This window comes from Myxocyprinus asiaticus, chromosome 29 (genome assembly GCF_019703515.2).
Source record: "Myxocyprinus asiaticus isolate MX2 ecotype Aquarium Trade chromosome 29, UBuf_Myxa_2, whole genome shotgun sequence".
Classification (NCBI taxonomy): domain Eukaryota; kingdom Metazoa; phylum Chordata; class Actinopteri; order Cypriniformes; family Catostomidae; genus Myxocyprinus; species Myxocyprinus asiaticus.
Genome location: NC_059372.1, coordinates 38,416,510 through 38,434,256, shown reverse-complemented (window position 1 = coordinate 38,434,256; position 17,747 = coordinate 38,416,510). Strand labels below are relative to the sequence as shown.

Below are 17,747 nucleotides of genomic sequence, written 5' to 3'. Positions count from 1 at the left end.
TTTTGTTTTTGGCACCATTCTGAGTAAATTCTAGAGACTGTTGTGCGTGAAAATCACATGAGATCAGCAGTTACAGAAATACTCAAACCAGCCCGTCTGGCACCAACAATCATCCATGCGATTATCTAATCAGCATACGATTAAGCAGATACGGGTCAGGAGCTTCAGTTAACGTTCACATCAACCATCAGAATGGGGAAAAATGTGATCTCAGTGATTTCATTAACTGCTGATCTCCTGGGATTTTCACACACAACAGTTTCTAGAATTTACTCAGAATTGTGCTAAAAACTAAAAATATCCAGTGAGCAGCATTTCTGCGGATGGAAATGCTTTGTTGATGAGAGAGGTCAACAGAGAATGAGCAGACTGGTTCGAGCTGACAGAATCAGATCAATGAGATCAAATTTTTTCCCCATTCTGACTGTTGATGTGAACATTAACAGAAGCTCCTGACCAATATCTGCGTGATTTTCTGCATTGCACTGCTGCAACTAGATTGACTGATAATAGCATGAATAAGTAGGTGTACAAGTGTGTGTATATATATATATATATATATATATATATATATATATATATATATATATATACAGTTGTGCTCAAAAGTTTGCATACCCTTGCAGAATTGGTAATATATGTACCATTTTTAAAGAAAACATGAGTGAGCAGACAAAACACATTTCTTTTATTTCTTATGGGATTCATATTCAGCTGTAGGTTATAACAGAATGGCACAATCATAAAACAAAACATGACAACAAAGAAAAAAATGAAATGACCCCTGTTAAAAAGTCTTCATACCCTTAGTTCTTAATACTGTGTATTGCCCACTTTAGCATCAATGACAGCGTGCAGTCTTTTGTAATAGTTGTCTATGAGACCCCAAATTCTTGCAGGTGGTATAGCTGCCCATTCGTCTTGGAAAAATTCCTCCAGGTCATGCAAAGTCTTTGGCCGTCTTGCATGAACCGCACGTTTGAGATCCCCCCAGAGTGGCTCGATGATATTAAGGTCAGGAGACTGTGATGGCCATTCCAGAACCTTCACCTTTTTCTGCTGTAACCACTGGAGGGTCAACTTGGCCTTGTGCTTAAGGTCATTGTCATGCTGAAAATTCCAAGAGCGTCCCATGCGCAGCTTTCGTGCAGAAGAATGTAAATTGTCTGCCAGTATTTTCTGATAACATGCTGCATTCATCTTGCCATCAATTTTCACAAGATTCCCCGTGCCTTTAGAGCTCACACACCCCCAAAACATCAGTGAGCCACCACCATGCTTCACAGTGGGGATGGTATTCTTTTCACTATAGGCCTTGTTGACCCCTCTCCAAACATAGCACTTATGGTTGTGACCATAAAGCTCTATTTTGGTCTCGTCACTCCAAATTACAGTGTGCCAGAAGTTGTGAGGCGTGTCAAGGTGTTGTCATTTGTGACATTGGCACAGTAAAGGCTTCTTTCTGGCAACTCGACCTTGCAGCTCATTTTTGTTCAAGTATCGTCGTATTGTGCTCCTTGAAACAACCACACCATCTTTTTCCAGAGCAGCCTGTATTTCTCCTGAGGTTACCTGTGGGTTTTTCTTTGTATCCCGAACAGTTCTTCTGGCAGTTGTGGCTGAAATCTTTCTTGGTCTACCTGACCTTGGCTTGGTATCAAGAGATCTCTGAATTTTCCACTTCTTAATATGTGATTGAACAGTACTGACTGGCATTTTCAAGGCTTTGGATTTCTTTTTATATCCATTTCCATCTTTATAAAGTTCCATTACCTTGTTACGCAGGTCTTTTGACAGTTCTTTTCTGCTCCCCATGGCTCAGTATCTAGCCTGCTCAGTGCATCCACATGAGAGCGAACAAACTCACTGACTATTTATACACAGACACTAATTGCAATTTTAAAAGCCACAGGTGTGGGAAATTAACCTTTAATTGCCATTTAAACCTGTGTGTGTCACCTTGTGTGTCTGTAACAAGGCCAAACATTCAAGGGTATGTAAACTTTTGATCAGGGCCATTTGGGTGATTTCTGTTATAATTATGATTTAAAAAGGAGTCAAACAAGTATTTGATGATAAATGGCTTCATATGATCACTATCCTTAAATAAAAGACAGTTTTTTTGCATGATCAGTCATATTTTCAAAATCAATGCCAAAATTTCACAATTTATGCCAGGGTACGCAAACTTTTGAGCACAACTACACTGTGTGTATATACTGTATATATGTTAAGACTGTTAATTAAGCAATTTTAAACAATTAATCGCACAGTTTTTCTGTGATTAATCGCAAATAATCATGGTACATCATGATTATTCACATACGTTCGCAGATGGCCAGTTATACCGTGTTGCCGAGGACAGCAGTCATTATTCAGAAATGTTCACTGCTGAATGCCACGACTGACCAATCAGAATCAAGTTTTCCAGAAAGCCGTGAAATAATATGACATAATGAGCAGTAGTCTTTTAGCCAGGGGGTGGGAAGGGTGTGTTCTCTGCTTTCAGAGGTAAATGAGAAGGCCTTGTTAACAGCATGATGCCTCAAGGCAGAGTGAGGCACTGGGAGTGAATGTGAACGGTGGCGTTGGAACGAGTCCATACAGCACACCTGCCAAACGATGCAGCACTGCCTCAGATATTCATAAATATTTAGAGTAATTGTGACTTAAGTGTCCAAATACATGGACTCCACTGTATGTGTATTGGATGGTAACATACTTGCTCGTCTTAGTGGGGGCTCGTTGGGTCCTTCACTGAGATTTGGTTTTGCAGAGGACAGGAGTGGCTGTAGAGAAGCACTGGGATCTGGAACCAACTCCCTGTGAAAACACAAAGGTGATCTTTATTTACCGAAAATAACACCCTCATCGCATGTGAATCCATGCATGTGAAATATCAATCCTTTTGTGGGTGGTAATGAGAGTTGTTTCTGACCGGTAGGCAACTGATGGGCTGCTGAGAGGGTTGGAGTTGGTCCTTTCCAGCACAGCCTTCTGTTTATTTAGAATCACCTCTGCTAACTTCTTCTTCACCACAGCACTGGCCACCGCACCTGTCAACCAATACAACCAGCCAATGAAATCACACCAAACCTCTTGGTTTATTAAAACAATGTTGCAGTGCAAATAGAGCTGTTTGAATCTCAGATATTTGCCATTTAAAACAGACTGTTTCTGTTTTATTTTACTTTATTTTATTTATTTTATCTTATTTTATTTACATTTATTTTGAGGTGCCTCCGCAATCAATACAACCAGCCAATGAAATCATACAGAACTACGTAAAATCATACTGAACCTCTTGGTTTATTAAAACAATGCTGCAATGTAAATATATATATATTTTTGTGCTAAATGCTAAATGTTTAGAATTTAAAACAGGCCATTTTTACTATTGTTTAAAACAGGTTTTTATTTATTTTAAACATGAAATCATTTATTTTCATTGTATTTAATAAAAAAAATAGATTACATGTTAACTCTTTTAAAGGGTATGGTCCTCGATCAATACACTGCATCTGTCAATCAATACGATGAACCAATGAACTAATACCAAAACACTTAATTGGCTGAACCAATGTTGCAATGTGAGTTTTTTTGAAGCTCGTTTTATGTTAATCATTTATTTCATTTTAAGCATTTATTACACGACAAAACTTTTAGAGGGAGCGGCCCTCGACAAGACCAATTTTTCAGGATTTTTTTTTTTTCCAGTGACAAGCCAAGGCTAAACTGACATTCCTAGTCGGCAATGTCTGACCAAAAGCAGCTTTGGACTGCTAGTTTTCTTCCACAGAAAACATGTCAATGAAGTGTCTATGCAGGGCCTGTATTGTGAGCGTGGTTCAGCTCTATTGTGAGGTTGCAGTGAGGTCAGGGGAAGGAAATTTGTTTGTTGATTCAGTGCCTCCCTCTCCTTCCAGTATGGCCATTATGTGTCATAGTGACACTGACTGATTTGGTCAATATTGACATGGTTGTTTGCACTACAAAATTCATTTTATCTCAATGCAGGTACTTTTAAACCAAATAAATGTTGCATCAGCAGTGATGGAAGACTCCAGTTACTACATTTTATCATCATGTGAGAGACAGTTGTGTAGTTTCTACACACTTATATACAAAATTAACGGCAGTAGATGCAGAAACAAGTTTTTAAGAGATTAACTGATCATAATACTGCCCTACAAATCCAAAACACAGTATCTACGCCACCAATGAAACTGTGAAAAATTTAAAAAGTGTTTTGATTGTCCAGACAAATATGGATTATAAAATAGTCTCACTTCATTTTCTCTGAATCTGAGCATAAAGGAAACAAACCTGTCGTCACAGATCACAATTACACAAATGTGTAATTACTGCATTTTCTTTCGCAGGGCAAAATAATGCATCTGATTAGCCTTTTTTATGAGAACAGCCTAGAGCAAACCTGGGTCTGCAAAGGAGCACTAGGAGGTCTTTGGAAAATTTTAGGGATTTTTTTTTTTTTTTTAAGTGCATTTTAACAGTAAGAGGTAAAATATGGGTAAACATTTTTTATGTTTGTTTCATCTGTCCTTCTTTGCAACATGTGTTCAAGAACAGTTTGTATATGTGTTGTATCTTTCTATGGAGTTTTACATTGCCATTGTCTTTACCTTGTTACTTGGAGATTTTTTCTTTGGAACTATTTAATTATTTTTGATTTATTTTTTTTGTGAAAAACCTAAATAAATTTCAAACAGTTTATATGTTTCTTCTAATATTGGCCTGAAAAACAAAAAAAAACAAAAAAAAACTTAATACAGACCCTGTTAACTTAATACAGAGTATAAATAGTATAAATACTTAATAAATATCGAATTAATTAATTTTGGCTTTCAGCCAATTATTTAATTTTAATAACAACATACTTTATAGGACGATTCTCATGAAACCTGTCAAGAAAATGTCACAGTCATATTTAACCTAGAATTAAAAAATGATAATAACATGAATACTACATTATATTAAAAAGAAAACAAAGCCTTTGTTTAGGACCATTAAGTTTTTTTGCATTGTAAAATTATTTTCAGTACACATTTTACACATAAGCACATTTTTTCAAACATATTTAACCCCAATTATCACTACCGTAACACATCCAGACATTTTACTTTTACCTTTTCCATTGTTTTCAATGATAATTCTCATTACAGCAACACAATCTTTTTTACATTACAGTCAAAAAGATGCTGTAGTACAATGATATTTTAAATTCAAATCAGCAAAAAAGGCAGTACCAAGAGAGTACTAGTATAATATATAAATACTTTACAATTTAAATCATATATCTTGTGTATTTTTTTGCATTGCGGTAATGAGAATTAGGTGTAAAATGTGCATAACTATCATGAAAATAATGTCACAATATAATAAATCTTAATGGCCCTAAAAATAGGCTTCATTTTCTATATGCAAAATATAATATCTTATTTTTAGATTATTATTATTTGTTTTTTTTTGTTTTTGAGTAAAATTAGGCCAGGACATCTTCTTGAAAAGTTTTGTGAGAATCACCCTGTAACATACTGTATACTGTATATCTTTATATAATATCATGCTTACAAATTTTTTACACACTATAAATGGGTCTGTAAACCTGAAAATGTGAAGTCGACTTTATATTTTAGGAAGGAGGTCACTTACAAGGGGAACAAGTCATCATCTGCTTAATGCAAAAACAGTTTAACCTAATATCAAACCTTATGAGTATGTTTCACATTATCACATGGATACAATAAAGAAAAATGTCTACTTGACACCTCACACAAATAAGAGTCAATGATTTGTTGTTAAATGTGCCTCTGACTCTTACAGAGTAATGTGATTCAAAAGCATAATTACTGCCCTCATACAATTATAAGTAAAAAACAACAACAGTAGTATTAATGTTTTGCTGCGGCATGACCAAATGCTACAGCATGACACAGCTCTGGCATAGCAGGAGACCGTCCTGATTACAATAGAGCATTCTGCTGCACACACATACTGTTGTTATACACACACAGAGGGCAAAAGTCCAACATCTATCTATCTATCTGTCTATCTATCTATCTATCAATCTATCTATTTACTTGCTGGAGCTACAACACACGGTGCTTTTCTATTCTAGAACATTTAAAGACGTGTAATTGCTGTACCTGGCAAGCCATTACTGGCAGTGTGACAGTAAATCCCCTTTATAGAACAACAGGGTCTCCATGTACTTCGATGGAGACTCCGCCCATTTGTTTTCAACCACAAAGTTTTGTTTTTACTCTGTGAGCTATTTCCTGAGGCAGCCGTGGCTCTGTTTTAGAATGGTGTACTATTAAAGAGGGCATTAGCTGAATGTACTGTAACGTCATCAGTGTTTTGTTTCTGGGTGCAGTTATTTGCATAAGAGGTTATCTAACTGTTTGGCGCCCATTTAAAGTGTTTGCAATTGTTTGGACTGTTTAGCTTCATGGGTGAGAAAACACAATCTAGTTCAACTTACCATTTGCTTCTTAGCTGAAGGAATGTGACAAACATGAAACGAGTAATCACAATTGTTCTTGTCGCTAAAGATGCATAGTAGTACAATTGAGTGATGAGTGTTGCATTTTCAAGGAACCTCATTTATCAAATGAAACAAGCATCAAAAATATGTTGCCAAACAATCAGACTTCTCTATCGTGCTAATAAAAACTAATCAACCATAATCCAAATAAAAATACTTAAAATAGAAAATACTTTTACTTCAAATACTTTTATTTATTCCGACTTACGCAGAGACATATTTAAGTCATTTGTACATTGAACGATGCATCATTGGAGAAAACAACTAGCTAGTCACGACTGTTTCATGAAATCGTAGTAACAATGTTACACATCCATCATTCAAACCACGTTGTTTCAACAAAATAGAGAGCTGCATGCAATGTGTAATACAACAGATGCATTGCACATCCGGGATTCCCCACGACGAACAGCACATATGAACATGCGCACTCTTCAAAAACATACAAGAACTTCACTTACCGGTACGCATTAACATGGGCACATAAGCCATGTTCCCTATCTGTCACTCACTCAACGTTGTGTCGATGTAGTGACACTAGGGGTCACTCTTGGGAGCCTGAGACACCTCTGGTCTTTGATAAAAGGCCAATGAAAATTAGCGAGTGGTATTTGCATGCCACTCCCCCGGACATACAGGTATAAAAGGAGCTGGTATGCACCCACTCATTCAGATTTTCTCTTCGGAGCCGAATGGTCATGCTCACTGAGCTGAATTACTACTACTGTTCATTCACCTCTGCTGGATCTGATGGTGCATTTCAGTGGCTTCTCCCTCCTCTGCACTGGTGCACTGCAGAGAACGCCCCTGGGCGCTTCAGCAGAAAAAAGAGAGTATATTTTCTGAAAGAGTTTATTTCTCTAAAATAGTATATTTCTCTAAAAGAGCGGCACACACGGAACATATTTTTAAAGACGCGTCTTTTTAAAGATGCCTTTCCGATTGTGTGTTATTCCTGGTTGCGGTCGTTGTCTCTCAACTTCAAATGGTCATGATCGCTGTCTTTCATGCCTGGGCGCGACCCACCCCCAGCGGCTCCTACCTACGGGTTTGAGGCCAGCGCGGCTAGCACTGGGGGCGATTTGGGGACCCCAATGGGATCGCCTCCGCCGGGTATCCCCCCGTGGACCTCAAATTCCCCAGCACACTCGTCTGCCCTAGTCGGGCTTCCGGATGAGTCCGCTGGCTCGTCTCACAGCGAGTCTGGTCTCTTGCTCAGAGCCAGCGAAGATGATGAGCTCTTGAGCGCAGCATCGGAGAGCGGGCTTGTCCAGTCGGACGCAGAAGCCTCAGCTGGGCTCCCTCCCTCGGGGACGATTGCCCAGTCAGAGGCTGATGCAGAGATGACAGACATGCTTTCCCGGGCGGCCGCGAGCGTCGGGTTAGTGTGGAACCCTCCACTCTCCCCTGAACCCTCGCGGCTCGATGATTGGTTCCTGGGCTCATGGCACCGCTCAAAGCAGCCACGCCCCACTCCAGTGCCTTTCTTCCCGGAAGTGCACGAGGAGCTGACGAAATTGTGGGGGGCACCTTTTACTGCCCGGCCCCGATTCCTCAGTTCCCCTGCCCTCACTACCCTCGATGGCGGGGCGGCCAGGGGCTATATGGTGATTCCCCCGGTGGATAAGGCGCTCGCGGTGCACCTCGCGCAGACGCCCTAAGCTCCCATCCAAGCCCTGTAGGTTCATGTCGTCCCTGATGGCTAAAGTCCACAGCGCTGCTGGACAAGCCGCCTCTGTGCTGCATGCCATGGCTCTCCTGCAGGTCCACCAAGCCAAGGCGCTAAAAGAACTGCACGAGGGTAGTTCCGCCCCAGACCTGATGCAGGAACTGCGCTCGGTGACCGACCTCGCTCTCCAAGCGACGAAGGTCAAGGCGCGGTCTCTCGGGCGGACGATGGCCACATTAGTGGTCCAGGAGCACCACCTTTGGCTCAACCTGGTCGAGATGGGTGAGGCCGACAAGACACGGTTCCTTGCTGCCCCCATTTCCCAGGCTGGCCTATTTGGCGACACCGTCGAGGACTTTGCCCAGCAGTTCTCAGCGGTGAAGCAGCAGACGGAGGCTATCTGGCATATCATGCCCCGGCGCAGCTCAAGATCCCGCACCCCATCTGCACATCGCCAAAGGCGTCCCCCTGCGGTGACTGCACCGGCTCCGCCCCGGCCCCGGTGTGGAGCCCACCGCAGGAAGCAGATGCCACCCATCTCACAGTCGGCTGCTAAGAACCCACGGAGGTTGTCAAAGTGCCCCTGAGACGGGTGACCCAGGGTCAAAGAAACCCACTCACCTGGAGCTGGTAAGAAGACCACTCCATCCCCTGGTGGAGGGCCGGGTGGAGAATCTTTTGTTGCCTTTTTGTTTGATTTCGCCGCATGCCCAAGTGGCTGCGGTATCCAACAGTTCAGCAAAAGAGCAGTTTCCTTCTTCCCTGGGTCACATACCCAGTGTGCACGGTAGTCATCACGATTACCATCCACAGGTTTTTCCTTGCAGGATTGGCACTCCAGCGATGGGTTCCCCGCCCCTGAGCACCCAGCTGTGGCACACAGCCGCCTCCGATGTGACAGTCTCCGCAGGTTACGAGGACAGGCCTCTTCCTCCCCCGTCCCAGGCTGTTCCGGGGGTGGTCACAAGGAGCCATGTAAGTGCTTCGATGTCCCTACACTCAGCATGGCCACGACGTGGTGTGGCACCTCGAGCTCCGCCCCATCCCACCTGCCGGTATGTCCGACGATGTTGTCCCCTTGGTCCCCCTTGCGCAGAACTTGGATGTGTGGCTTGCGCTTTCCAATCCATCGCGATGGCTGGTCCGGACCGTCTGACTCGGCTATGTGATTCAGTTTGCCAGGCACCCGCCCAGGTTCAGCGGTATCCACTTCACCTTGGTGAAGGACGAAAACGCTGCTACCTTGCGCGCGGAGATCGCTACCCTCCTACGGAAGGGCATGATAGAACCTGTCCCTCCGGCCCTTTACAGCCCCTACTTAATCATACTGAAAAAAGGCGGTGGGTTGCGGCCAATCTTGGACCTGCGAGTACTGAACTGGGCCTTACACAGACTCCCGTTCAAGATGCTGACGCAAAAACACATTCTGACGAGCGTCCAGCATCAAGATTGTTTCGTAGCGGTAGACCTGAAGGACACGTACTTCCACATCTCGATCCTTCCTCGACACAGACCCTTCCTGCGGTTTGCATTCGAGGGTCAGGCGTATCAGTACAAGGTCCTTCCTTTCGGCCTGTCCCTGTCTCCTCGCATCTTCACGAAGGTCGCAGAGGCAGCCCTTGCCCCGTTAATGGATGTGGGCATTCGCATTCTCAACTATCTCAATGACTGGCTATTCCTAGCTCACTCTCGGGACATGTTGTGCGCACACAGGGACTTGGTGCTCTCTAACCTCAGCCGACTAGGGCTTCAGGTCAACTGGGTAAAGAGCAAGCTCCTCCCGGTTCAGAGCATCTTTTTCCTCGGTTTGGAGTTGGACTTAGTCTCTTTGACAGTGCGCCTCACGAACGAGCACGAAGGCGTTCAAACAGAAAACAGCAGTTCCACTGAAACTTTTTCAGAGGCTCCTGGGGCATATGGCATCCTCAGCGTTAGCCACCCCGCTTGGGTTGATGCATATGAGACCACTTCAGCACTGGCTTCAGGACTTAAGTCTCGAGATGGGCATGGCACCGCAGGACACATCGCGTGGTCATCACGCCGGTCTGTCACCGTCTTTTCAACCCTTGGACCGACCTCTCGTTTCTATGGGCAGGTGTTCCCCTAGAACTGGTCTCCAGGTGCGTCGTAGTCACGACAGACACCTCCAAAACGGGCTGGGGCGCTGTTTGCAACAGGCACACAGCCGCCGGCCTATGGACAGGTCCGTGACTACATTGGCACATCAACTGCCTCGAGTTGTTGGCAATTCTGCTCGCCTGCAGAGGTTTCGGCCATTGATCCAGGGCAAGCACTTGATAGTTCGGACAGACAACATGGCAATGGTAGCATATGTCAACCGCCAAGGTGGTCTGCGCTCTCGTTGTATGTCACAACTCGCTCGCCATCTCCTCCTCTGGAGTCAGCAGCACTTCAAGTCGCTGTGAGCCACTCACATCCCGGGCAACCTCAACACTACAGCGGACGCGCTGTCACGGCAGGTTACCCTCGGGAGAGTGGAGACTCCACCCTCAGATGGTCCAGCTGATTTGGAGTCGATTCGGACAGGCACAGGTGGACCTGTTCGCCTCCCAAGAATCCTCCCACTGCCCGCTCTGGTACGCCCTGAACGAAGCCCCCCTCGGCATGTGCAAATATGTGTTTCCCCCAGTGAGCCTACTTGCACAGACCCTGTGCAAGGTCAATGAGGACGAGGAGCAGGTTGTCCTGGTAGCACCCTACTGGCCCACCCAGACATGGTTCTCGGACCACACACTCCTCGTGACAGCCCCCCCCAGCAAATTCCCATGAGGAAGGACCTTCTTTCTCCGGGACGGGGCACCATCTGACAACCGCGACCAGACCTCTGGAATATCCATATCGGGCCCCTGGATGGGATGTGGAGGTAGGTGTACATTGCCGCCATAGCAGCACACCACGACGCAGTCCACGGTAAGTCCTTAGGGAAGCACGACCTGATCATCAGGTTCCTGAGAGGCGCCAGGAGGCTGAATCCCTCCAGACCATGCCTCGTTCCCTCATGGGACCTCTCTGTAGTTCTTCAGGGTCTACAGAGAGCCCCTTTTGAGCCTTTGCAGTCAGCTGAGCTTAAGGCACTCTCCTTGAAGACTGCCCTCCTGACTGAGCTCACTTCCATCAAGAGGGTAGGAGACCTGCAAGCGTTCTCTGTCAGCAAAACATGACTGGAGTTCAGACCTATATCGTTGCTGTGTCCGGTGCGTACTTTACACATCTATTTGGATCGCACGCAGAGCTTTAGAATCTCTGAGTAGCTCTTTGTCTGCTTTGGTGCACAGCGGAAAGCAAGTGCTGTCTCCAAGCAGAGGATCGCCCACTGGCTCATTGACGCCATAGCTATGGCATATCATGCCCAGGACATGCCGCCCCCGGTAGGGCTACGAGCCCATTCTATCAGGGGTGTTGCGGCCTCCTGGGCCCTGGCCAGCGGTGCTTCGCTAACAGACATTTGCAAAGCAGTGGGCTGGGCAACACCCAACACCTTTGCAAGGTTCTACAACCTCCGGGTGGAACTGGTTTCGTCCCAGGTAGTGGCATGCAATACAAGTGGATAAGCCCGGGATAGCCGGCCGGGTGTATTGCTTGCACATAGCGCCTTCCACCTCTTTTGAGCTGAAAATGTGCACCATTAATTCCCAGTAGTGTTCACAAACTATGTTCCCTGGTTGACTTCCTCCGAGCCCTGTGGCAGTCGAGTTTTCGGAGAGACTCGCTGCCGGCCCAGTACACGTGCTAACTAAGAGCCCTGTTCCCTGTAAGGTAAAACCCCATGCGATGTATATCTTCCGCTAATTCGTTTCCCTGTTGGCAAACTGCGTCTTCCTTGGGCAGAGCCCCTCTGCCCCAGTCTCCATGTTTGTAGTAACACCTCCCCCGTTGGGTAGGATCTACCTTGAAGACTCTCCACATGGTCGGCAAGACCATGTGACATATTTTTCCACTTAAATATCCCCCCCTCTCTTTGGGCGAGGTGTGGTCTCTGCGGTGTCCTCCCCTTGGGAGGGACACCCCCCGACTAGACCTGGCGGCCCAGTCAGATAATCCCCCTTCTTTTTTAGGGAGTGGAAAAAAAAAGAAGGGGAAAAGAGGCCATGACTGGGTTAGCCTGTCTCTATCTTTTGGGTAGTCGACTTGTCCCCAAGGGGCCGTTCGACACTCATAACTATGTTGGGGCAGGTTACGTGTCGGCCTGGTGTGCTGGCTATGAGGCACACAGTGGTCTGCCCATCACACACCGCCAGTTCACGTAACACAGTTCAGCCAGTTGTGGCGTTTCGTATAGGGACCCCTAGTGTCACTACATCGACACAACGTCGAGTGAGTAACAGATAGGGAACGTCATGGTTACTTGCGTAACCTCCGTTCCCTGATGGAGGGAACGAGACGTTGTGTCCCTCCTGCCACAGCGCTGCACTACCCACTGAAATGGCCAGACCTTTTCTCGGCTCCTCAGCATAAAACCTGAATGAGTGGTTGCATACCGTCCGGGGGAGTGGCATGCAAATACCACTCGCCAATTTTCATTGGCCTTTTATCAAAGACCAGAGATGTCTCGGGCTCCCAAGAGTGACCCCTAGTGTCACTACATCGACACAACGTCTCACTCCCTCCATCAGGGAATGGAGGTTACGCAAGTATCCATGACGTTCTCTTACAGAAACCGTGTGTGTTAAAGCGTTTTCTGTTAATAGCCTTGAATCCCTTAAATGCCGCAAGGTAGGCTGTATTTGCGTTTGCATGAAATTTCAGAATGTAGCTTTCTGCAAAACCCCAGAATAAACCGTTTTCTTAAAGGCATGTAAACATCGTCTAAGTGTTGACAGAATGAAAGGTATATATGGAATAAAAGATATGGAAGCCTCTGCAAAGTCAAATGAAGTCCACACAGCAAACTAAAAAGAAAATATTCTTCTAACCACAGGTGAAGAGCTGTAGTTTTAACCACACAACTTAGTGATCTGTTTGTGACTGTTCCTTGGAACTATGGTTTTGGGAAACACCAAACCGTTGAACTACTGTATGTTGGTAACGATGGAACTTGCGACCATAGTTGGCTAATGATGCTTTTGGGAAACGCACCCTAGCCCAACACAGCAACATTTCCTTAGTTGCATTAGTTTAATATAAGTTGCACTGCAATAGTTTAATATTGGGTTGATTGACTGTGACTAACTGGGACAAAATTGGAGCTTTGTATTGTTGTAGAAAAGTGTGAGATATGTAAAGAGCACTGTTGCAGAAATCTACCTCTGACTGGAGTCTTGATATATACTGTTTATATGATGACAGAATTTGTGGTATAATGTTAATTACCACAAAAAGAAAAATCTGTTTTATAGGTTTAACAAAGAAAAACACAAAGCAAAAGAGGACTCTCTGGCATTGTCTTCAGCACCCACTGGTGTATGATACTCCTGGTTGGGAGTCACTGGTCTATTTGCTGAGCAGTGTCTGAAAAGTGGTTTTGTTCAAGGTTGTTGTTTGGTCAAAACTCACTCTGTTGGCTCTTGTCTTTGTGCTTGAGTTGCTGTAGCTGTTGTTTGGCTTGCTCCTGGTCTCGTAGACGCTGCTCCATGTTAAGGTGCTACAGGAAGAGGAGAAGTCAGTCATAATCAATCATAGCAATGCAATTTTATTTTTGCGATATCCCAAAATTTCACAAATAAATATGTAGATGGAAACCTAGCTACTGTATATGTGTACAGCACATGTACCTGTATATGCTGCAGCTGTGACTGACTGTACTGGGAACAGTGCTGAGGATTGAAGGGACTGAGCAACAAAGGGGGGTGGAGAGGGGACAGGAAGGCCGTGTCCGAACCCGGACGCACCAGACGCTCGCCTACACGCAGGTCCATGGGGGCAGGGCCCGTGGGAGATGACAGCGAGGATTCTGTATGGAGAGACACAGTGAAAGTTATTCATCTCTCAAAACTAACAGCTGTTATAAGATGAGAACTCCATAAATGAGTGAATCTCATGAAAACAAGTTTTTCTGACATATTTCACCTAAAAATGTAAAGTTAGATCAAAATAAGAAACTTTATTTTGCATAATGAAACTTAGTTATAACATACTTTAATATAACTGTATATCAGTAAAAAAAGGACCTACATTATATTAGGTGTCTTTAACTACGATGTACTTAAGCATTTGATACAATGTACATGTACATACATGTTGTTACATTGTACCTACATTAAAAGTACCTGCATTTAATTACATCTCTTAACATTATCCCTAAACCTATGCCAACCCTGACCCTAAACCCTAACCACTAACCCTAAACCTACCGGTACCTCCACCTCAGTAGCAGCAAATGTGAAGCTTATGGGAATTCAGCAGAACAACATGTAGTTACACAATAACTGCATTGTATTGTATGTATTTTAATGTTGGTATATGGTAGTTAAAGACACCTAATATAAAGTGGGACCAAAAAAAAAAAAAACCCTATAATATATATTTTTTATTTAAATCAGCTTAAAATTAAAAGCAGTACAACAAATACTACCATTACATATACATGATTTACAACTGAATATTATATATATATATATATATATACACACACACACACAGTATATGGATGAAGGCACGAATAATAACTTCAAAACGAATAACGGATTCATCCGAATAATATAAAAAAATATTCGTATAACTGATTACCCAAAAAGCACAAGGATAAAGTGGCATTTTAAATAAACTTATCCAAAATTTATGAATCTGTGCAGCCAATATTTCTAAAGTGTATATATAATATAATATATTATATATATATTATAATATATATAATTCTAAAATTATAATAATAATTATTATCATTATTACGCCACTATTATGAAAAGGCATATACAAGGCATATTTTATTAATGGAAACTATAAATGTGAGAGTAACATTTAAAAATGTCCGTTTCATTTAGTTTTGACGCACTTCCAGTTTAAGCCCCGCCCACACCTGGTTCTATCCAAATGCAGATACAGATAATTTTGTCATATGAACAGATACAGATAATGGCTGCGCTGCACACCCTTAATATATATATATATATATATTACATTACAGTTTTTACAAATGACACACAAGATATTTTCACTTTACAGTAATGAGAGATTCGTGAAAATGTCCTTCATTTTCATGAAATTATGTCACAACACAAATACATAAATAAATAAATGTCCTTAATTTACTTTAAGCAAAACATAATTTCATATTTATTTCTTCCATGTTCTTGACAGTTTTTGTGAGATTCACTCAAAGATCTTTCATAAAGAAATTTGCACATGTGTAAATATATATAAAAAATATTTTTGCCATATTGTTTAGACCATTGTTTGTTTAATGCAGTATAGACCAATGACAACACATTTCCTCTATTGGTAGACAAAGGCAGGTGGACCAAAAAAAGTTTGAGAAGAGTGAGAGAGAGAGCGTGTGAAGGAGCAAGTCCATTTTCCAAATTTTCCCTCACGGCACATTCCACTGGGATATAAAAATGGCCTGATTTCCATATCTTTTGCATGCTGCTTTAAGAATATTTGCATGATACCAGTGACACAATGGGAAGGACTGCCTCACCCTTACAACAAACTCTCTCATACACAGCACGTACATACACACAGTGATAAAATACAGTAAATGTATGCACTATATGTTGTTACATACTAAATCATAACATTGATGTCCTTCACAAAGAGCTGGCACATTGCCCAGGTAAAACTCAAAAACCTTTATGAATGTGCAGATTTTGGTTGAATGTGACAACTGTAAAGACTGGGTCATACTTCCCCTAATAGAAATTTAGTCTCATTACCGCCAAAATTCAAAAACAATTAAATCTCATTACTGTAATATGAGAAAATTTTTTTTATGATTTTCTTTTTAGCTAAAATTGTAAGGTATTTGTACATCATGGTAGTCTATGTTGTATAGCCTTTAATTAATGATGACTTAAAGAAAAAAGAAAAAAAAGAAACTGTATTAGAGTAAATAAGTACAACAAGTACGGCAATGTCAATCTTTTGACGACAACCTTCGAAAATAATCAGAACAACAAAAAACGTAAATCATCTGGACACATTACAATAATGAAAATTTATTCCGAAAATTTATTTAAATTTATGTTTGTTTATTAATGCAATAAATCTGAATGCTTCTAAAATAAAATAAGCCTAATTTTCTTTATGCAAAATAATGTCATTAATTATTATCTTTTTTATATACTGGGTTGAAATGGACATATTTAAATGTCATGTTTCACCCTTTTTTTTTCTTCTTCTTTTTTTTTTTTTTTAGGAATGGCCCACATTTTGTCACAGTTTGTCACAATAATCTATTTATGCAGTTATGTCTTAAGCATTTCACCTCTTTTCCACTAATTTCTCAAGAAGTCTCTCAAAAATAGCTGCGTCTCTCATAATCAGCAGTACAAATGCCTCAGAAATGGTGACTCATGCCCTTTTGATGCCATAAAGCACACTTGCTATTGTATTCCTGTGTATCGTAAGTGCTTTGTCACCTTTATTCTGACACAAAGCCATCAAGCAAAAGGGCTTTCTACAGTACAGCACACCAGTCAGCAATGTGGAAAATGACTCACAAGTGACTTCATAAAAAGCAACCGGCGAAGAACAATATGTACCTCCGAGTCTGCGAGTTATGCAAGAGGAACAAAACTGGAAAAGAAAAGGGAAACCGGCGATCAAAGGAGATGACATGATGAGGTACTGTAAGGGATGGTGACAGTCTAAGACTAAGGAGTGAGAAGATGTCAGGACTACGTTCAGAGAGTCAGTGTATTGGGATTGACAGCAGTGTGACAGTGACAAGAATAAATATTCAGAATGGTGACGTCCATAACACTGCAAAGTAAAATGAAAATTTAAATAATGTTATTCAATAAACAAGTCCAATCAAATGTAATTAATTTGTGGGTGTATTGTTTATTTTTAAAATTCTTAATGCATTTTCGTGTAATTTTTGTCCTTTGACATCAACCTTCCTAGGGTCAGTAGATGTAAATTAGCCATTTTGGCAAAATCTGACACATTTACGTCAGTGAGATGTTTTATTAATGTGTTTTGTCCCTGAAAAATTAAGAATTCATTAAATAAATAAAAAATCTAAGGTCAAAACATTTGAGAATCTCTGAGATAGACTGTGGTAGATCGTCCAAAAGTGACCCTGCGTGATTACAGTATGCCCGTTGGAGCCGTTTACAGAGCTATGGATGCCCTGACATGTTCTGACACAGTCCTGGATCTCCTTAGCCTCAGAGGAGGAACATCTTAGCACCGCAGCCCTGGATGCCAAACGTGTTTTAGGTTATTGCTTCCCTGAGCTCTCAAAAACTACAGTATTCCCACCGGACTTGTACAAGATCTGCACTTTTCTACTATACTCCAAAGGAAACAACACAACTCCCACATTTTTTTCCTCGGCATTCCCTTCCTGATAACAGAACAGTCACTATATTACAGCCTGGGTTATTC

At 42.4% G+C, this 17,747-nt stretch overlaps 1 protein-coding gene across 2 annotated transcripts in view; it reads right to left on the bottom strand.

The window, feature by feature from the left end:
* LOC127420025 (histone deacetylase 7-like) overlaps nt 1-17,747 on the bottom strand; it is a 121,356-nt gene that overhangs the window by 33,971 nt on the left and 69,638 nt on the right. For both annotated transcript variants that reach the window (XM_051661945.1, XM_051661946.1), the window contains exons 3-6: nt 13,970-14,148; nt 13,752-13,839; nt 2,939-3,056; nt 2,723-2,823 (exon numbers count right to left, since the gene is read on the bottom strand). In XM_051661945.1, the coding sequence (XP_051517905.1) occupies nt 2,723-2,823; nt 2,939-3,056; nt 13,752-13,839; nt 13,970-14,148 (486 nt within the window). The remainder of the gene's footprint in view (nt 1-2,722; nt 2,824-2,938; nt 3,057-13,751; nt 13,840-13,969; nt 14,149-17,747) is intronic.